The sequence below is a fragment of the Lepus europaeus genome, chromosome 20 (assembly GCF_033115175.1).
Source record: "Lepus europaeus isolate LE1 chromosome 20, mLepTim1.pri, whole genome shotgun sequence".
Classification (NCBI taxonomy): Eukaryota; Metazoa; Chordata; class Mammalia; order Lagomorpha; family Leporidae; genus Lepus; species Lepus europaeus.
In genome coordinates, this window is record NC_084846.1 from 55607738 (window position 1) to 55630282 (window position 22545).

Genomic DNA, 22545 nt, shown 5'->3' on the forward strand with positions numbered 1-22545 from the left:
AAAGAATATGTTATTTTTAAGACCTAAAATTTCTTCAGTCAATGTAAGTCACAATACATCATCTTTTAATCAATTAATCAACATGTTTATTGGCCATATTTTTAATACTATATTAAACATCTCTATGTGATATTAAATCTTGTACATAAGGAACAACAACTAGTGGGGAACAAAGTACTGTCACAGATAATTTAAAATGGCAAATGTGATTCATTAATACCACCTATATTTCCTGTGGTGGGTGCTAGGTTTAAAGAAGGTAGAAAGCAAACAGAACAAGACCCGATTCTGCCTCTCATAGAATTTAGAATTTGTTAAGAGGGTGGGAGAGAGATTAACCCATAAATGTATGCGTAAGAACTGCGATCGTTTTTATGAATGGACATAGCTGGTTTTGTAGGCAAGATGAAGGGGATTTCAGTGAGAATTGGGACGTGAGAAGCTTCTCTGAGGAAACATTTCAGCTGAGGTCTGATGGATGGCTTAAGTATTACTAGACAAAGAGCGCAGGACGAATGATCTGGGTAGAGGGAGTAGCTTATCCTGAAGACCTAGGGCCTGGGTGAGCTCATCTGATTTGAGCGCCCATGTGGCTGAAGATTGGTGAGCGAGGGTGGGATGATAGGGGCTGAGGCTGGAGAGGTGGGCAGAGCGGGGCTTGCAGGGCCTGGGGATCACAGAACCTACAGTAGAGGGGGAGACAATAGGAAATTTTTACAGAGGACTTGATCTGTCAGTATGACTGGAAAGTTCCTTCTGGGTGATAAAGTCTAGAGAAAGAGAGTGCACATGAGCAAGGGGTGTGTGTGTGTGTGTGTGTGTGTACCATAAGCAATGCAGTCTTGTTGACTTTTTCAAAACTGCTGGACAAGGAACAGTGTGAAATGAGTTGGGAGGGTGGGCCTTGGGGGACACTTCAGAAGCTTGCCTGCTGTGGAAAGACACTGAATAGTTTTAAGCAGGAGAGTGACTTTGTCTGCTTTGTAATTTACAGGGTGAATTACAGCTATATTGAAGTAGGTTGCAGTAGACCAGGCTTGGAGAGGGCAATGACACCAAAGGTGGGCTGGCGCAGACGCACACAGGAATTTTAAAGGTAAAAGATAAAGCTGGCAGACTCTGCTGACCAGTCAGATTTGGCAAGTGAGGAGGAAACAGGAATTAAGGCTGAAGCTGAGGTATCTGGTTTGAGGGGCTGGATGGGGAACCCAAGTCTGGGCTACATGTGCATGATTCCAGCATCTATGTGCCCACCTCAGTGCAGAAATCCCATTTGACACAAAAGTTTAAGAAGGCAAACAGTCGTTAGGTGTCTAATTCATGCAAGGTACTCTTTCCAACACATTCTCATTTAATTCTTACAACAACACCATGAGTAGGTATTTAAAATCCCACTTAGAGATGAAACTGAGGTACACAGAAAATACCTGATAGGAGCTACTTATGAAGGAAGAAGGTTGATTTTGGCTTATGATTCTAGAGCTTCATAGTCCAAGATCAGGTGGTCCGACTGGTCTGGGATCTGATGAGGGCAGTGGATGTGGAGTCCATGTAGAGGAAGAACCACATAATGAGCCAGGAAAGCAGACAGAGCAGGGGCCTAGTCATGGATGTGGCCTGTCCTTAGGAAGCCATCATGAGTCAATCCTGGATCTCCACCCTGGCAACCTAATCCCGTCCGGTCAATTTCCAAAAACCCCACCTTCTGACACCATAATCAGACTAAGTTAATCTAATCCATTAATATGAGACTCTTGGAATCAAGCCAACCCTCAACATGTGGGCCTTGGGGGAACACCCAAATTATTATCCAAACCATGGCAGACAGGTTAAGAGGCACACACATGGCCTAATAAAATTAGATGCTATAGTAATAAAGACACTCACGAACAGACTAGATAGAAATATTTGGCAAGTCTGCAGGAAGCAGGGTGCTAGGCTGAGGGTCTCAGGGGCATTGCAATTGGCAAAGCTGGAGTCTCTTGTCTCCATGTCAGGGGCATAGAGGATTTATTTCCCTTCAGATGTATTATAGCACATGGTGAGTAAACAAAACCAGGGCATTGTTTTTCTTGGTCCTTTTACTTGAACAAGTTCTGGAGAAATAGTTAATTGTGCATTCCATTTTCATTTTAGAAAAAATATTCCTTTAGTATATTCTATCATGTTATTTCAGCAGTTTTCATTGTTCTTAAGAATCTAACATGCATGGGAATGGAAACTGGTCAGACTTGAACAGTGCAGTTCCCTTGACTAGAATAGTTCGTACAGGAAGGTCGAAGCTCAGCAGTAATCTGTAGACACTGACCCAAAGCCATTGGTCACGGGAAAAGTTCCGGCACAACTACTCTGCTGCTGGCGTGTAACTCAAAGTTGAGGGAAAGAGCTAACCTACCCATAGGCATTTATACGAAATCTCATGAACAGAATCATTGCTGCTGATAGTGGCTTGAAGGCATTGGTTGCCAGAGATCTCGTTGAGATGGATAAAATAGCTTAGTGCCCTAAAGACAATCAGCATCCAAAATGTGGATTTTAGCACCTACATCCCATTTACTACATAATCTATAGCGTATCAACTCCAGAATAACTTGTTATACAAATAAGAATGTTGGTGGTCTCAGCTTTTAAATGCCAACAGTTTGATTTAGGCAACAGTTTCTTGTAAACTCAAAATTCTTCTTAGACGAGTCCATCCTACACTTTTTGTAGAGCTAAGCAAAATTAAAGGCTAGAATAGAAGACAAGATCTCTCCTAGGGCTAAGCCTTCTTGCTTGCTTTCTGGTATTAGGCTGAATGAGATGAGTTTGTTGTTTTTATAGGCAAAGCAGTTTGAGCATCCGCAGTTTCAGCAGGTTCACCCTGTCAGTACTGGAATCATCGCAGAAAACAGCAGCTTACACTTTTCCTCCAGCTTTAGCAAATGCTCTTCCGCACTTCCTTCAGCAGCCTCTTCTATTTCTTGGACTTCTCTCATTCAGGAGGTTCTTACTATTGACTGAAATCCCTCTTGAATTAATTAAAGCCATTTTACGTCTCTCGGTGCAGAGCGAGCATTGAAAAGGACAGCTTGTCATTGCTTATTTGAACCCCTTCATTGTTTTGAAGATGGTCCAGTCGGTCTCTTTTCTCTAACCTCAAGTTTCACCAGCTTTCCCCAAGGACCTATTCCTTTTTCATTTTTAGATGCTGTTAGCAAGGTGAAACCAGGTAAGTGAACTCAGACAAAAGCTTAATCTTCCCAAAACTCAGCTTCTTGTTGGCAAAATGAGGGTTTGGAATAAAATCACATTTGTCCGGCTGCTTTGAAAATCTCCCTTAGGGGTTTCTGGGAAGGAGCGTGGTGTGTGTGTGTGTGTGTGTGAGAGAGAGAGAGAGAGAGAGAGAGAGAGAGAGAGAGAAGCTGATTTCTGCTTTACTTGAATCTCATACTTAATTTTTTTTCAAAGTTACACATATTAAATTCTCCTTTTGTATCCCATCCTCCTGCCTCCCACTCTCCTTTGCTTGAGTATACACACGTACTCAAAAAGGAAAAATACAAACCAACATGTTATAAATAGCATTAAAAACCCCAGCTAAATTATCCAACTCTGGAGCATATTTAAAGAGTGATATACTATGGCCAAGTTAAATATAAAATCACTTAATTATAATTCATTAATACAGTGTTTCTTGATGAAAGAGGACTCTCTTAATAAAGATGCTGAAAGTAGATGCAATGGCCTGTGCCGTGGCTCAATAGGCTAATCCTCTGCCTTGTGGTGCTGGCAAACCGGGTTCTAGTCCCGGTCAGGGTGCCGGATTCTGTCCCGGTTGCCCCTCTTCCAGGCCAGCTCTCTGCTTGGGCCCTGCACCCGCATGAGAGACCAGGAGAAGCAACTGGCTCCTGGCTTCGGATCAGTGCGGTGCGCCAGCCGCAGCGCACCGGCCGCGGCAGCCATTGGAGGGTGAACCAACGGCAAAGGAAGACCTTTCTCTCTGTCTCTCTCTCTCTCACTGTCCACACTGCCTGTCAAAAAAAAAAAAAAAAGTAAATGCAGCAATTTTAATATTTATTCTTGATTTTAAAAACCTTTTAAATAGGACTAGATGCACATTTCCTTACCCTTGTATGTTTTTTATATCTCAGCCAGCAAGGCTGCCAGATGACGAGTGGGGAATCTCTAGAAGCAATTCCTTCAGTGAAGTGATGGACAAGGTAAAATGTCTGATTTCATGACCAGTGTCTAGCCCTGGCTCGGAGCTCTAGGTCAATAGCTCTGAAGAGGAAGACTCAGCTTGTGAGGACTTGAGAAACCAGAGGGCACATCTTACTGTGAAGCGTGCTAAGTGTCATTAAGAGAGGCACACACACTGAAACAGAATAGAGAATACAGGAGCATCCTGCGGATATGTGGAAATCTGAACAATGTCATGGGTGACGTTGCAGATCTGCTGATAAGGAATAGATTATTCACTAAGTAGTACCAGGTAGATGTGCCAGAAAAAATGCAGGATGCCCACATAAATCCAGGAGCCAGGAGCTTCCTCTGGGTCTCTCATGTAGGTGCAGGGGCCCAAGGACTTGGGCCATCTTCTACTGCTTCCCCAGGCCATAGCAGAGAGCTGGATTGGAAGAGGAGCAGCCGGGACTAGAACCGGCGCTCATATGGGATGCCGGCACTTCAGGCCAGGGCGTTAACCCACTGCGCCACAGCGCCGGCCCCTAGATATTGCTTTTAATCATGGGATAGTTGTGTCTTCTTCTGTGTGTCTGAGTCCTTGTTCTTCAGTGCCAAGGGCTGTGGGGTTTCTTCCTACTGCCATGCTAAGTTTTGGAATTTGGAGTTTGGTACTGTTTGGAGGGAGAGTGGAAGAGGGTGGTGGGTCAGGATGAAGGGGCTGCTTACATGTGGCATAGCCAGAGCAGAATCTTCTTTATTGCTGATTTATAAATTATCCCAGAGCTTAGCAGATTAAAACTTATGGTTTCCATGGTCAGGAATGTCAAGGTACCTGAGCTAGGAGCCTCTGCCTCCTTGTAGCTCACTCACAACCCTCACAACCCTGCAGTCAGTGTGATAACCAGGGATGGAGTCTCAGCTGAGGGCTTGATGGGAGGAGAGCATATGATTTCTTCCAAATTTGCTCATATGGTTCCTGGCAGAATTTGGAACTGCACAGACTGTTGGGCTGAGACTTCCCCTGCTTCTTTGCCATCTGGGTATCTCCATAGGATAGCTATTACCACGGCAGCTCCCTCTCCTCAGAATAAGTATATGAGAGAGTGAGAAAAGTCACCGAAGGTGGAAGCCATGGTATTTGATAATCTAATATCAGAAATTATATCCCATCCCTTTTGAGGTATTCAGCTGGTTGCAGGTGAGTCACTAGGTCCGGTGGACACTCAAGGGAGGGCAGAGACCAAGAGATGAATTCATTTGGGCCACCTTACAGGCTCCGTCCACTGATGCCGATTTCTGCAGCTGAACTGGTGACACAAGCATGATTTGGAATCCAGGAAGATGAACTGAGCAGGACATTCCAAGGTCCAGGAGCAGACGCTGGACCAGAGCAGGCAGAAGTTCACGGTCAGAGGTGGCAGGAGGGCACTAGTAAGAGCAGAGTGGACCCAAGTTGAAATTTAGCATTCAGGACAGCTATGAGGAAGCAGGTGAGTAAGATGTCCCTACCAACATCCTGAAAATCATGCTCAGGCAAGCAGAACCACAGCACGGCACAGCACACTGGGACTGGGCTTTGACTTCAGGTTTATGGGCAGCCATTAGATGGTGTAGGCCAAGAGATACCAGTAGTTCTGGGGGAGAATTCTGCCAGTGTATTGATTATTGCAGGGAGCTTTGCTTCTCATAGGAGGGAAGTTTGAGCTCCAGTAGATCTTCCCTTCCCTCTCGAATCAAGTCTTCCTTCCTAGTGTCTCTGATTCTGTGAGAGGCATCCTAGCTCTCCTTATGGCTCAGTCCCCAACTTTTTGATTTCTGCCCCTTCCTGTCTCCCTCTTCCTACTCCATATTCAGTTCATCTCAAATAATTGTTCAGGGAAAAAATATGAAGGGATCAGCCAGTAATTTGTAGACCTCAGGCTTGTTATGCTTTCATTCATTCCATAAATTACAAAAATTCCAAAATTCTGTCTGTGTTAAATGTCAGATTAGACTTGAGCTAGCTGAGTAGCTACTGGCCACATGTTGCTGTTGAGTACTTAAAATGTGGCTAATGTCACTGAGGAACCAAAATTTTAGTTATTTGAAAATTTAAAAGAAGCAATATAGCATCTTTTTTTTTTTTCCTGTTAAAAACATGTTGATAAGACCGCAGGCCACTCTCTTAAAAATTTAGTACCACTTTGAGATATGCTGTAATAGTAAAACACATACTGGGTTTTAAAGACAGTTTGAGAAAATTTTTTATACTGATCACATGTTGAAATGGTAAATATATTTTGTCTATATTGAGTTAAACAAAATATGTTATTAAAACTAATTTTACCTATTTATTTTACTTTTCAAATGTAAACATTAGAAAATTTGAAATTACATATGTGATTTGTATTATATTTCTACTAGGTAGTGTTAAACTGGACCATAATATTTCTTTACTTATCTTCTTTCCTTAAAATTCCTGGGTGCTAAAACAACCTTATAGTTTTTCAATCTCAAAATATTTTTATAGCTTCCCAACCCCTACACTTGCTATGTTTCCACAACCATGGGCTTGAATGATCTCCAAAATGAGGAAATTTTTACAATGCTGAAAACAATTTGGAAGTAAAATGTTTGCTTTAGATTTTTGTATACTTCTTTAGAAATGTTCATTTTACTGCTGAACACCAACGGGAATTTCAAGTAACACTGAGATGTTTTTGTCACAGTGTAGGAAGCATATATGATGCATCCTCTGAAGCTGTCAGTTTCAAGAATTACCTGATTGAAATTTGAGCAAGTTCAGAATCAGCCCTTAACACTTCCTGGTCTGGCTGAAGGTCCCTTGTGAGCATTTCAGGCATGGAAAGCCAAGACACTGCAGCAAAAAATGTTCTACACGGAGGATCTCTGTGAGAGAGACCCCAGTGAAAATAAGTGGCCATCAAAGAAGGATGTACTTTTCTCTAAAGGGAGGAGAGAACTTGCACTTTGCGTATTGCCTTGTCCAAATATTTACGGAGTTTGTGGACTCAAAAGGTTTCCCTAGCCTAGGCAGTGCTGTTTAAGAGCCTTGGGTGGGCCGGTGCTGTGGCTTAACAGGCTAATCCTCCGCCTTGTGGCGCCAGCACACCGGGTTCTAGTCCCGGTTGGGGTGCCAGATTCTATCCCAGTTACCCCTCTTCCAGGCCAGCTCTCTGCTATGTCCCAGGAAGGCAGTGGAGGATGGCCCAAGTGCTTGGGCCCTGCACCCGCATGGGAGACCAGGAGAAGCACCTGGCTCCTGGCTTCGGATCAGCGAGATGCGCCGGCCACAGTGGCCATTGGAGGGTGAACCAACGGCAAAAAGGAAGACCTTTCTCTCTGTCTCTCTCTCACTATCCACTCTGCCTGTCAAAAAAAAAAAAAAAAAGAGCCTTGGGTGGTCACTGATCTCATATACAAGAGTGTTAATTGTTAAGTTAACAAGAGTCACTGTGCACTAACTCCCCAGGCAGGACCTCTGTCCTCAATGAATTGCATTGAGAGTTAACTGTAAAACCAGTTCTCAAACAGTTGTGTTTGTGTGTCTATGTGTGTGCACAAATTGTTGAAGTCTTTACTTAGTACAGACTTGTTCTTTTGTGTGCAAAGTTAGCTGAAAACAAATCTTAATGCAGAATGGGACTGGCAAGGGGAGAGGGAGGAGGAGGACAGGTGGGAGTGTGGGTGGGAGGGCTGATATGGTGGGAAGAATCACTATATTCCTAAGGTTGTACTTACATAATGTGTATTCCTTAGAAAATAAAAAAAAGAAAGTAAACTACCTGTTTATAAACCTTTAATAGCAAAATAAACAATTTCTCCCTAGAAAAAAATTTTAGCAAGTTGCCAGTACATGGTAGCCTTGTAGCTTTTTTTTTTTTTAGAATTATTTTGTTTATTTATTTGAAAGTCAGAGTTAAACAGAGAGGAGAGGCAGAGATAGAGAGAGAGAGAGAGAGAGAGAGAGAGAGAGAGAGAGAAAGAGGTCCTCCACAATGGTTTACTCCCCAATTGGCTGCAACAACCGGAGCTGTGCCAATCCGAAGACAGGAGCCAGGAGCTTTTTCCGGGTCTCCCATGTAGGTGCAGGGGCCCAAAGACTTGGGCCATCTTCTACTGCTTTCCTAGGCCATAGCAGAAAGCTGGATCGGAAGTGGAGCAGCCAGGTCTTGAACCATGTGGGATACTGTGCCCACATGGGATGCTGGCACCTCAGGCCAGGGTGTTAACCTACTGCACTACAGCGCTGGCCCCAGCCTTGTAGCTTTTGCATAGTTTGGACTTTGAGCTTAACTTCACTTTCCTAGGGCCATAAATATTATGCTACTGAATACTGGGATAACTATATTTGATGATCACAAATTAAGCTCACTCTGCTCTCAGATATGAATATTGTCAGTGTTTCATGTGTCCCCTATGAAACCTGTGGTTCCTTGCTCTTGCTACCCTACTTGGGTCAGGCCAGGTGGCCTGGTTTGCTGCTTTGGCTCCACATTGGCTCTTTGTGAATGCCTTGCTGTGCATCAGCCACAAAGTTCATCTAATTCCTGAACCTGGGGGTTCACCTGCAAACTCTGTGCAGGGTCCACTCTTGGGTGGGTCCCATGGCAGGCTTCCTGGGTCCTGACGCATCCATTTACCACCCTCTTCTCCCTTGCCACCTTCATGGGACCACATGGAATCTTCTGGGTTGCCAAAAGAGTGCTGTGAAGGGGCTCTCTCCTTTGGCCAGACTCTTGTACCCTCTTCACCCTGCTGGGCCTACCCGTCTTGGCACAGAACACACTACCCAAGAGTTCTTCCCAGACAACCAGATGGGAAGCAGGGCAGGTGCATCGGAGCCTTCAGCCTTCCCCCAACTTACCTGGAATCCCTTCTCAGCCAATCTTTCCATCAAACACTGGAGAATGTATCCCGGGACTCAAGTGTTTCACCTCCTCTTGCCTTCTCTGACTTTCTCCCCTTAACAGTGCCCCTCTCCTCTATCAGGGCCCACATCTCTCTCTTTCCCTGCCCTTTCCCCCTGATGGGATGTAAGTGACTTTTGTTTCATGCTCCTGTTCATCCCATTTCCTGTTTCCTTTAGGTCATGTGTATCTCCATCACAACCCCCACATTATATCTGAGTCTGAAGGCAGATGGAGTTTGGAGTAATATCAACTTATTCCTATGAGTAGTTAACTAAGTAAAGATTTTTAAAATGTCATCTAGGAGTCAAAAGTATTTTCACACAATTTCCTAAAGTGTCCTAGAAACAGAAATGCTACTTTGAACATTTTTTTTTAAGATAGGAAAGATAAGAACTTGTGTCTAAAATAGGATTAAATAGACTTTTAAACATCTTTTTCGTATTCTCAGACATGTGGTGGCTTCTATAAAAATTGCTTCTCTTGGTCAGTAGTATTTTGTAGCCTCTCCACTGCATGAGGTCACAGCTTGCCCAGAGAATCAAAACCTTTCTTTACAGTTTGGAAAACCAGATATTCAGCTTATCTAAATGGGCTGTCACCACCCCCCACAGCTATAATTATAATAAGATCTCATTCTTTGCTTTTCCTAAGTTAAAACTAAAATCACAGGTCAAATGTGTGTCTATTTCTCCTTCACTCTTTCTTTCCAGAACTTTTCTTTCTCTATGAGAAGAATTCTGGGGCAGGAATGAGACATCCGTGATGCTCCGTGAGTGAGGCTGTGAACTCCCTATCAAAATCTATTTCCTCTGATGCTCTCCTACTTTGTGAAGATCCATAAACACATCTGTCTGAGTTTGGCTGAAATCTTCTGTCCAAAAAAGAAGTTAACTTTAAATTATCCCTTAACATCTACTAAAAATATCAGGCTTAAAAATATTTCTTGTTTCTCATGACATTAAAATTTGTTTTAGAGGAGCAATAGTTTTCTATAGATAAAAACAACCTAGTGCTAGTACTGCAGATTGAAGTGAGACAGTAAGTAATGATCAGACAGTGTCTAGAGTCTGGAATACTGAGAAGTGCTCCAGATGGGGAATCAGGAAAAGAAGCTTGTATTACAGCCTTGCCATCACTACACATGTGTCTTTGAGCAGCTCATTTCATTTTGTTGGGCTCCAAATTACCCCCTCTATAAAATAAGGCCTTTGATAAAAATTGGTGGTTCTAATACTGAGAGGAGGAAAGTGACTACATATACTGAGAAAACAGACAAGGAAACATTTCCACCAGCTACCCCCCTTCTCACTGTGCCCTTCTGTTTCCTGCCAAACCAACAAGGGATATGAACTGTCTGGCAGAGTCACCAGGACAAAGGATTAAAAGAAGAAAAGAGGATCCAGATGTTTCCATTTGGGGTAATTGAATTTTCAGACACATCTAATTCAGATGAGCTGTATCCATGGACAACTGAGCCAAAGACGTAAAAGTGAATCTTGTAATTCAACTGGGTTTCCCGATACCACTTCCCATGCAGCACAGCCATTGGTGTTGTCCCTTCACACATCTGTGATGACATGGTAGGAGCCAAAGGGTAGGACAATCTCAATCAAAAAAGCACACTAAAGTCTACGGGCCCCCAAGTGGTTTTACAACAGACTGTATTGCATACCCTGTGAGCCCAGAGCACTGTTTTAAGTGAGACGAAGAAAAAATACAAAAAGTAAGAACAATGGTACTGCAAAAGGTTCTCAGTGTAACTGAAGAGAACATGTGGGCAATAAAAAATATTTATGACTTTAGAAATATCATATAAATAGCGAATGTTTTTATCTGCACATTGAATGTTTCCTTTAATCCTTCAGGGTTAGGCTCTTATATAAACTTAATTAATTAGATCAAGAGGGGGCCAAAGCTTCCATCCCACTAGGAAAATTTGATCTTTATCTACCAAGTCTTTTAAATTCTGTGGTAGATTTTTAAGCTTAGGAAATAAGCTAGCAATAGCTAGGGTGAGTTTATTATCTGAGACTTTGGGGAGTGCAAAAATTTCACAGGTGTAACAGGCTTAAACTGGGACTATTTTGGCTAAATAAGGATATATAGGTGCCTTTTCAGTAAAGAAAATATTTGTTCCAGGAGTTGACATCATTGCAACAAGCTTTACCCAGGGTCAGAATGTTGAGGCGATAGGTGAAATGGAGTTTCACTATACCTGTTTGGCTGGAGGTTTCTGCATAGCCCCTCCTCAACCTGGAAAATTTGAGATGATCTCTGTACCTATTTTCCCCTCCATTCATTTCTTTAAATAAGGCTTTTTGTGTGTTGTTTGTTGAACCTTTCCTTGAGGTCTGATCCATTACAGAGATGGTTGCTGGTAGGGACAAGCAAGACTTGAGGATCAGTGACAATTCTCAGGTGTGCCACTAGGCACTGTGTGATAAGTTGCCAAGTAAATTTTACAATGAGTTGGTTGTTAGGTGCAAGGGGAGCTCATAATCTGATGGGGAGGGAGGTAAGGCTTTAAGGGAAGATATGAGATTCAAGCAGGGTCTTAAGGAATAGGTGGAAATTGCAGATTTACAGAGGGAGTGGCACGTTGTTTCTCATCTTTCTGGTTGAGCACATGACAAGTTGTTAAGTACAGAAACCAACAAATGACAATAACAATAACAAAAAACCATGCAACTTGTGACAAACTCCACTATGTAAAGGGTTTTATACACCATTAAGGAAGAAAATCTGTAGAAAAGTGGACTGAAGACATGAAAAGATGATTAACAAAATAAAAAAAATTAATGGTCAGTATATATTTGAAAATTCCTTCACTTATCAGTATGAAAACAGAAAAATAAACAAACTGGTGGGAGTAGAGATAAAATGCTCACTTTTGGTACAGTTTGCATGAGTGGGCACAATGGGATAGCATTTTTGGAAGGCAATTTATCCATATGCATCAATAATTATATATTTTGGATCAGAAATATCACTTCTAGAAGTCATTGTAAGGATTTTATCTGATAATTGTGCAGATGTAGGTACTTGTGAGATGTTCAACATAGTGCCGTATACTAATTTGAACAATTAGAGCCAACTGGGAGTACATTAATAGGATATTTGCTCAATATATTTTCCTATTAAAACCTAATCAAGGGGTTGGTTAATCCTCTGCCTGCAGTGCTGGCATCCCATATGGGCACCGGATTCTAGTCCCGGTTGCTCTTCTTCCAGTCTAGCTCTCTGCTGTGGCCTGGGAAGGCAGTGGAGGATGGCCCAAGTGCTTGGGCCCCTGCACCCGCATGGGAGACCAGCAGGAAGCACCTGACTCCTGGCTTCGGATAGGCACAGCGCCAGCCGTAGCGGCCATTTGGGGAGTAAACCAGCGGAAAGAAGACCTTTCTCTCTGTCTCTCTTTCACTGTCTATAACTCTACCTGTCAAATAAAAAAAAAAAAAAAACAATCATAATTCAAAATAGTACAATATGTTATTTGTGTCTGTTCTTTTTAGCCTGAGTTACAATCTAGTTGGGCCAACTAAATTTGTATGAATGGAGTAAGTCAAGTCATACAAAATAAGACTAGTTTTTAAAATCAAGACCAAAGTCATATAGTACAATAAAATTTCTCTCTCTCTCTCTCTGCCTCTCTCTGTCTCACATACAGGTTTTCATGACTCCCAAGCTTTATCTACTCTAAACCTACAGGAAAAGAATCTCTGGGTGATGACGCTTGTGCATGTGTATTTTTCAAGCATTTAAACATTTCCCAAGGCAGTTTTGATAGACAGCCAGGTTGAGAGTCATTGCTCTTGGGTGAGCTGCCTGGTTTCATTTGGTGTTCTGGCAAATAAAAGGTGAGTTCTTCATTGCAGGACTTACAAATATGTACTTGAGGAGAACTAGGTTTGGAACCAACCAACTCTTGGAGAAAATGACACAAAAACTTCCAAGAGTGAGGCTAGTAATTTTTTATTTAGGGTTAAAAACACTTTCTGGAATATTTATTGTTATTTTTATGTTTTCTTACAAAAATAATACATGTTTACTATGGAAATTTTGAAAATAAACTGTAAAAGAACACAGAAGAGATAAAAAAAATCACTGTGATCCCATCACAACATTGTTTACATTCTTTATTATGTATTAATGGAAATATGTTGTACATACCATTTTGTAACATGCTTTTTAAAACCAGCAATAAGAATATAAGAACATTTCCCCTTTTTAATATTCTTCTATAAAATGATGCCCAAGGGCTATGGAAAATTTCATCCCATAATTAATTTTATTGCTTTTCTACTTTTGGAAATTTTAGCCTTTCAATTTATGACGCAAATAATCCCGCAGTGATCCTCCTTTGACTACACATATTTATCCGCATTTTCAATACTTCCTTAGAAATGCAAAAGGTGGGTTTGTGGGATTAAAAATGAATATTTATAGGACATTTCGTGCATATTGCTCAACTGCCCTTTGAAAAGGACATCGCAATTCTACATTTTGGCCAAAACTTACAATCTGTGAATCATTATCAATATTGAATATCTTATAATTGCTAATCTAATAGGTGACAATGTATCTGAAGTTAATTTGCATTTCTTTAAAGCTACTTCTAAGGATATTTAATGTTTCCTTCATGGTTATAGGCCATTTATACGTCTTTAGAGAATTGCCCATCAGGCGATTTTTATTGTTCAGTTAGATTGATTTCATTTTACTTAATGATGTAGACTCTTTGTGTTTCACTTGTGTAGAGTGTGTTTTCCTATCTCATTTACTTTAAAATTGTCTTTATGATGTTCAAAAGTTGATCGCTGCTTCCTAAGCACAGTTCACAATTTGTCATTGCAATGAGTCAACCTCGGAAAGATCAGCAATTTGGCAAAAATGAACACCTCCATGCTACCCTGGACCACTCCAAGCTCCAAATTTAGTGATTAATCTTGCCTAACAGTATCTGGTTTGGCAAAAGGTCATTGGCACATTGGTATGAATTTAAATCAGTGTTTTGAATCTCAACAGATTTTAAGCTTTGTCTCCAGTTAAGCACTGTGTCCTATTTTTTTTTTGTTTTTATAATTTGAATGTCAGAGAGAGAGAGAGGAAGAGAGAGAGAGAGCCAGAGAGAGCTCTATCTGCTAGTTCACTCCCCAAGTGCCCACAACAGCCCATGCTGTGCTAGGCCAGAGTCAGGAGTTTGGGACTCAAAAAGAATCTCCTATATGGTGACAGGGACCCAAGTACTTGACCCATCACCTGCTGCTTCCCGTGGTGCACATTGGCAGGAAACTGAAGTTTGAGGGGAACCCAGGCTCGAATCTAAGCACTCTGGTATGGGATACAAGTGTCCCAAACAGAATCTTAACCACTGCGCCAAATATCTGCTTCATAGTTGTGTCCTGTTTGATTTAGATATTCAAATAGAGGGTAGAGTTGGTAAAATCAATTCTGCAATTATTTATTGAGTAAGCATAATGTAGAAGTCACCAAATAACCAAGCATCAAGCCTGTGTATAAGGGTGCATTTAAAATCTGGTTAAAAATGTATTGATGAAATGTAAGCCTTTTAAAATGTAATAATTAATTAAAAATAAAAATAATTAATAAAAGTAAAAATTAAAATTAAAATCAATCAATTAAAACAATAATTAAAATTAATTAAAATCATTAATTAAAATTAATTAAAATAATTAATTAATAATTAATTAAAAACCTGAAAGTCGCACATTATTTTGAGCCTCATCAGCCAAAGAGAGAAGTGAGGCAGTGACTACTACCACAGTTAAACTGGAGAGAAGACTGAGCTTTGGGGGTTAAATGAATGGCTTAGATTTTTCAGTGGATATTCAGTGTGACTGAGATTAAAATGCAGATGACACTACAAATTCAGTGTGTGGTGAAAGGACTGGTATTTTTATAAAGCTACTCTGAACATTAAAATAAGGAAAAGGAGCCAAAATAACATAGAAAGAAACAAACCAAAGAATTTTCCAAAATCGAAGTGACACATGGGTGTGGTTGAATTTGAATGTAGTTGCAAACTTAATAGAATTCTTGGTTTTCTTTTACTTTCTATATTTTAGAGCCTGGCTATTTGTTTGCAGTATTTTATTACTACATGAGGATTTTATTTCATGTGGTCAAAGAGCTGTTTTTTCTTTTCACAATCACCATGTTGAAACATTGTTCTGTATATCAAAGGAATACACACATATGTGTATGTAATTTATTTTTGAGCTAGGCTCTTTGGTTAAGTATGGCTTGATCTGCACTTGGATTCTATTGTTAATGTTCCCTGCATACTAAACCATTTGCTAAACACAGAACTCAGGAGTTACAGCTTTGTTTCCTCCCGCTGCAGGGCATTGTGGACTACATATTCATGATGCTGCTTATCTGTTACTCGGAACTACTGGCTTTTATCTGAAGTTATTTGTATTTCATGGATGACTCTGAAGATCTGAGCAAGAAGTTGGAAACTAAAATTGACAGAAACAGAAAAGGAATTTGGAGAGAAGGAACAAAGAAACAGGTAAAGTTGGGTTTTATGTAAAACTCAAGAATTTTGTCTGGGAGAATAGTGGAGGAGAGGGGTCCTGTAATGTTGAGGAGAAATCAGGAAATGGGAAATCAAATGAAGATCCCCCCTCTTTACCAGATGTCTTCAGAGTATGGTGACTCAAGAGTGTGACACTGACATTTCAAAATATTGAGATGACTTCTTGGCGGTGTCAGGAAGGCTTGGGTAGGGCCCAATGCCTGAGACAGGGCAGGGAAAAGGTGCACTCTGTTAGAAAGGACCAGCTCTGATAGCAGCACTGAGCAACATGTTCTGTGTGATTGGAAGGTGTCACATTTATAGAAATCTTACCTGAGCATGGAACAAGGTAAAGAATGAAATGCAAAGGGGGGGGGGCAGCACTGGGGCGCAGCAGGCTAAAGCACTAGCCTGCAGTGCTGGCATTCCATATGGGTGCTGGTTTGAGTCCTGGCTGCTCTGCCTCCATTCCAGCTCCCTCCTATGGCCTGGGAAAGCAGTAGAAAATGTCCCAAGTCCTTGGAACCCTGCACCCGCATGGGGGACCCAGAAGAAGCTCCTGGCTTCTGGCTTAGGATCGGCCCAGGTCCAGGCATTGTGGCCGTTTAGGGAGTGAACCAGAAGATGGATGACCTCTCTCTCTCTCTCTCTCTCTCTCTCTCTCTCTCTCTGTCTCTACCTCTCTCTATAACTCTGTCTTTCAAATAAATAAAATAAAATACAGTACTCTGGTTGATTCATTAAAAAAGCAAAAAAAGAAGAAGAAAGGCAAAGGAGAAGTCACATTGTTATTGGAGAAGTCATTACCTCCATCCTGGATTGGTTAGTGACATGTATGATTTTTACTATGTAGATTCTCCCCTCCTCCCAGTAAAAAGCAAAATGACAAATACGTAAGAGAAAATTAAGTATTTTCTTGTGGCTAATCTGCTGATCATCCAATCTAATAATATTCATTATTCTGCTTTTTTGTTTTGTTTTGTTTTGTTTTTTTTCTTTTTCTTTTTTTTTTTTTTTGACAGGCAGAGTGGACAGTGAGAGAGAGAGACAGAGAGAAAGGTCTTCCTTTGCCGTTGGTTCACCCTCCAATGGCCGCCGCGGTAGGCGCGCTGCAGCCGGCGCACCGCACTGTTCCGAAGGCAGGAGCCAGGTGCTTCTCCTGGTCTCCCATGGGGTGCAGGGCCCAAGCACTTGGGCCATCCTCCACTGCACTCCCTGGCCACAGCAGAGAGCTGGCCTGGAAGAGGGGCAACCGGGACAGAATCCGGAGCCCCGACCGGGACTAGAACCCGGTGTGCCGGCGCCGCAAGGCGGAGGATTAGCCTGTTGAGCCATGGCGCCGGCCTATTCTGCTTTTTTAACTCCAGCTACTCTCAGCATTCCCTTATACACACTCTTCACTCTTGCCCCTTCTTGACTATTGTGTTTGGGAAACACACAGCTGCATTGACTAGACTCACTTACAATTCATGACTGTAAGGACAGAAACCATGAAGTATGCGTCCTCCAGCTTTGTTCTTCATTTTCAAGATTTTGTTGGCTATTTGGGGACCATTATAATTTGACAATGGTTTTAGGATCAAATTCCAGTAGAGATTTTCTTAAGGATTCCATTAAATTTATAGATGAGTTTAGGGAGTATTGCTGTCTTAACAATCTTATGATCCATGTCCATAGAATGTCTTTCACTTCTTTCTGCAGTGTTTTGGAATTCTTAGAGTATAAGTTTTGAACTTTTTTGCTAAATTTATTCCTATGTATTTTACTGTTTTTGATGTTATTAGAAATGAAATTATTTATTAATTTTATTTTAGATGTTTTAATTGAAATTAAATAAAAATAGGTTTGATTTTTATATTGATCTTATATTCTAAAACCTTGTTGAACTCATTTATTGGTTCTAATAGCATTTTTATTGGATTCTTTAAGATTTTATATATACACGATCATGTCTTCTGCAAGCAGAAATAGTTTTACTTCCTGATTTTTCAATCTGGATGCTCTTTCTTTCACTTTCTGGCCTAACTGACCTGGCTAGAAGCTTCAATATAATGATGAATAGAAGTGGTGAGAACAGCTGAACTGTCTTCTGGTCTAAGTTGTTTAAATTTGATGAAGTCCCAACTCTTTATCCTTTTAGGTCATCCAGTCACACCTTGATGAAATATTCATTTGAGTTAAATGCAATAGTATTCCAGAGAAATTATATTTACCTTTATTGTTGGCACTGACAATCAGAATCCTCAGAAGCAATCTTTGGACATAACACTGTTAACAGGATCAAGACTCAGGCCCTAGGTCACAAAGTATAAGCCACAGTAGATGCTGAATTATTATATCCTACTCATGAAAGGCTAGTGTCTTTAGAACATTTAAGCTAGTGTAGATTTTTTCATAATTTAATAAACTTCCACTAAATTCATCACTGAAAACCCATTTGTGACATTCATTATGCCAATTTGCCAAACAATTGGGTTGATGCAACTGATAAAGTATTAATATCCAGAATCTTTAAGAGCTCAGGTAACTCAACAACAACAAAACAAACAATCCTAGAAATGAGCAAAGGGCATGACCAGGTATTTTGCAAAAGAGGCAATTCAAATGACCAACAGACACTTGAAAAAATTTCTCAGGATCACTAGCCATCAGGGAAATGCAAATCAAAGCCACAATGAGGCTTCAGCTCACCCCAGTTAGAATGGCTATCACACAGAAATCAATTAACAACATATGCTGGTGAGGATGTGGGGGAAAAGATGCTCTAATCACTGTTGGTGGGAATGTAAACTGGTACAGGCACTGTGGAAGACAGTATGGAGATACCTCAGAAATCTGAATGTAGACCTACCATGTGATCTAATCATCCCACTCCTGGGAATTTACCAAAACCAAAAGAAATCAGCATATGAAAGAATTATCTGTACCCCATGTTTATAGCAGCTCAGTTCACAATAGCTAAGATGTGGAATCAACCCAGATGTCCAACAACTAATGACTGGATAAAGAAACTATGGCACACACACACACACACACACACACTATGGAGTACCACTCAACTGTAAAAAAAAAAAAAAAAAAAGAATGAAATGCTTTCTTTTGCAACAAAATGGATGCGACTGGAAACAATTAAACTTATTGAAATAAGCCAGTCCCAACAAGATAGATATCATGTTTTTCCAGATCTGGGGTCACTAATACAGTACCTAAAATGTAATGTATTGAGGTGAAATGGACATTTTGAGACTAAATGAATGTTTATAGCCTTTGTCTCTGCTGTTGAGGAAAAACTTTTTTTTTCTTCATACTATTTTTTGAACTCTTTACTTAGTGTAGGGTTAACTTTATGAGTATAAAGTATGATGAAAATAGATCTTTGTAAAAATTAAGAGTGGGGATTGGAGAGGGAGGAAGAAGAGTTGGAGCATGGGTGGGAGGGAAGGTAGGGTAGGAAGTGTCACTTTGTGTAAATGAGATACATGAAACATGAATACCTTAAATAAACATTAAAAAAAAATGATAAATGCAGCGCATGTAGTAGTGAGATCTAGAGGGCAGATTTTCTTACATAATGTTATCCATTACCCTTGAAGGTTGAATTCTGAATTAACACAACGAACTACTGGAGTGTAGCTTAAATTACCACATACACATGCACTTCTTTTTTTTTTAATTTTTATTTTTTTGACAGGCAGAGTGGACAGTGAGAGAGAGAGAGAGACAGAGAGAAAGGTCTTCCTTTGCCTTGCGCTGTGGCCAGCGCATCACACTGATCCGAAGGCAGGAGCCAGGTGCTTCTCCTGGTCTCCCATGGGGTGCAGGGCCCAAGCACTTGGGCCATCCTCCACTGCACTCCGGGGCCACAGCAGAGAGCTGGCCTGGAAAAGGGGCAACCGGGACAGAATCCGGCACCCTGACTGGGACTAGAACCCGGTGTGCCAGTGCCGCAAGGCGGAGGATTAGCCTATTGAGCCACAGCGCTGGCCACACATGCACTTTTACACATTATAATATACTCTCAATGCTGACATATTTTAAAGCAGTTTATAGAAAGCATAGCAATGTCAAATAGGCATTCCTTACTTAGTGTGGCCAAATCAGACTTCTTGTTTTGAAGATGTTTCTCTGTGAGAATTCCCCATTTCATTAAGTTAGGCCATCAACATCACTATCACTCATGTACTTAAGCCAAAAATCTGTTAGCCTTCGTTTCTAGATTTCTCACCTTCTATAGTCAATCCATTAACAAGTCCTTTGGACTGTTTCTGTTCTCTCACATCCTGAAGCTACCTCCTTCTTTTCCACTATCACTACCTTAGTCTAAACTACAAGATTTATTATGTCTATTAAAAAAATGAAGTGGTGTGATAAGGAGTCTCTGCCACTCCTGTGATCACCTCTTTCTGGTGTCTGAGCTAGCCTCTTCACTGCTATATTGACTTTTTTTGCCATTACTTCCTCCCACCTGACTCCACTCTCAGAAAATTAGCCAGAGGGACCAGTTAAACACACAGATGGGATTACATCACTTCCCTTATTGAAACTGTCCTGTGGCCCCCAATCACGCTTAGAAGGAATTCCAAACTCCTTACACCAGCCAGGCAGGCTCCATGGTCTGGCTCTTGATTACTTTTTTGATCTCATTTCAAACAACCTCTCCTCTGCCCACTATGTTCTGGCTATGCTAGCCAACTTTTTGGTCTCTGAAGATGGCAAACTCATTCTTGCCTTAGGGCCTCTGAACTGGCTGACTGGTTGTCTGCTCCAGCCAGATAGCTCTTTCGTGATCTTAGATAGGCTGCTGTTCCTTGTCATTCAGATCTCAAACTACTAGTCAGCTTCTCAGAGGAGTTTCTCTGACTACATATTCAACTTGGATCACTCTGTTGTGCTCTACTACATTTGCCTGTTTACTTACATGTGTTATACATGCAAGGTAAGCATGTATCATCTCCTCCTAGCTAGGATAGGAAAGCTCCATGAAAGCAGAAATCCTGTCTGTGTTGTGTATCTTTGTATACTTGTCATGGAGAACTATACTTTGTTTTTTTTTTTTTAAAGATTTATTTATTTATTTGAAAGTTAGAGTTACACAGAGAGAGGAGAGAGAGAGAGGTCTTCTATGCAATGGTTCACTCTCACTTATTGGCTGTAATGGCTGGAGCTGCGCTGATCCGAAGTCAGGAGCCAGGAGCTTCTTCCGGGTCCCCCATGCGGGTGCAGGGGCCCAAGGACCTGGTCCATCTTCTACTGCTTTCCCAGGCCATAGCAGAGAGCTGGATTGGAAGTGGAACAGCTGGGTCTTGAACTAGTGCTCATATGGGATGCCAGCGCTTCAGGCCAGGGCGTTAACCTGCCGCTCCACAGCACTGGCCCCATGGAGAACCATAGTTTGTACTGAAAGGTGCACAATACAGGTTTGTTGAATGAAAAAGTGAAAATTTCAGAATAATGCATGATATTGTGATAAAAGGAACATCAAAATCATTCTGCTTGACTGGAATCTTTAGTATTGAATCTAGTTAAATAAATTAATTATAATCTGGGGACTCAAAACTTTAGGGACAAGAATTAATTGTATTATATATTGTAATAGGGTATCATCAAGGTCCATTTTAAAACATTGTGTATCTTGTTTTTCTAGTTTGTACATCACTAAATGATTTATATCCCAATTGCACTGGATAATTCTGGAACTTATATTCACTTCCCTACAGTGTCTGATCCATCAACTAAACGTCCTCTGTAAATGAAATTCTTGGGCATGATTCTAAAAGAATAAGATTCCCTTGTGATGCTCCAATAAGAAAACTCATCAGTATTCCCGATTCTTAAAAAAAAAAAAAAAAAAAGAAAAACTTCATTGCCTTAGACCAGAAGTGTCAGGTGCTAAAATCTTTAATACTTATTTTTTTTGTATTAACATCTCTTTTAAAAGGAAAGTGTGCCTGGGGTTGCAATTAGAGGGAGGTTGGGGGCTGGAGTGGAGCTGAGTCAGGGAACACAGGGCGGGTAGACCTGTGTGGGATGCCTTCTGAATATTGTAGCTTTCGGTATTGACTGCTTCTCTGGTAACTGGTTCCTGGCTATAGGGATCTGAAAGCCTACTGCTGGCTTCCTCCCTGAAGTGAGGAGCAGCAAGCCATTGGGTTGCTGTGTATTTAGGAACAAAATTGCAGTGCAAAATGGTCTATTTTAGATGTAGACAAGAAAAAAAGAGGTTCTGCAAGGTTAAATCATTGTTTTAACACAGCAGGAGCTTGTAGCAGCCCAAGCAAGAATTAAGCACCAGCAATAATGATAAGAGTTAATGTTCACTGAATATTCACTGTCCCAGGGACTGTCTTATATTATCTTACCTTGACATAAACTGTGGAGTAGATAGTCAATGCCAATGTGGAATTGATAGCTATGATGGTTCATGTTATCTTCCAATGTGGTCAAACTATGGGTACCCAGTTATTTGACCCATCACCAGTCTAGATGTTGCTTTGAAGGAATTTTTTTTTTTAAAGACGAGATTAACTTTTAAATCAGTAGGCTTTGAGTAAGGCAGATTGTCCTGTATGCTGCGTATTGGCTTTATGCAATCCGTTGGAAGAGCACAGTTACAGAGATGGGAGTTTCCTGAAGAAGGAAACCCTTCCTGAGTCTCCAGACTGCTGCTTGGTAAAATTCAGACTCAGGGATGCTGCAGCACCAGCTCTTGCCTGAATTTCCAGGCTGTTCTCAGACGTGGCCGCCTTCACCATCATTTAGGACAATTTCTTAAAGGAAAGCTGTGTCTTTCTCTCTACCTCTTTTCTCTTTTGCTATGGCTGTACGCTCTGTCACTCTGCAAAGTCCTCACTAACACAATACTCTCCTTTTTCAGTGGCCTCTCCTAAAGCGGCAGCCCCAGCCTCAGCTCTCTTGGGGTCCCTGTGG

The 22545-nt window shown here is 41.1% G+C and overlaps 1 protein-coding gene across 6 annotated transcripts in view; it reads left to right on the top strand.

Moving 5' to 3' along the window:
• Positions 1-22545, top strand: part of MTERF1 (mitochondrial transcription termination factor 1) — a 410515-nt gene that overhangs the window by 201546 nt on the left and 186424 nt on the right. For 3 of the 6 annotated variants that reach the window (XM_062178072.1, XM_062178075.1, XM_062178073.1), the window contains one exon: positions 4134-4202. In XM_062178072.1, coding sequence (XP_062034056.1) covers positions 4134-4202 — 69 coding nt within the window. Of the gene's footprint in view, positions 1-4133; positions 4203-12744; positions 12935-15441; positions 15613-21335; positions 21685-22545 lie in introns of those variants that run through there. The other 3 variants (XR_009864562.1, XR_009864561.1, XM_062178074.1) reach the window with 2 other exon arrangements.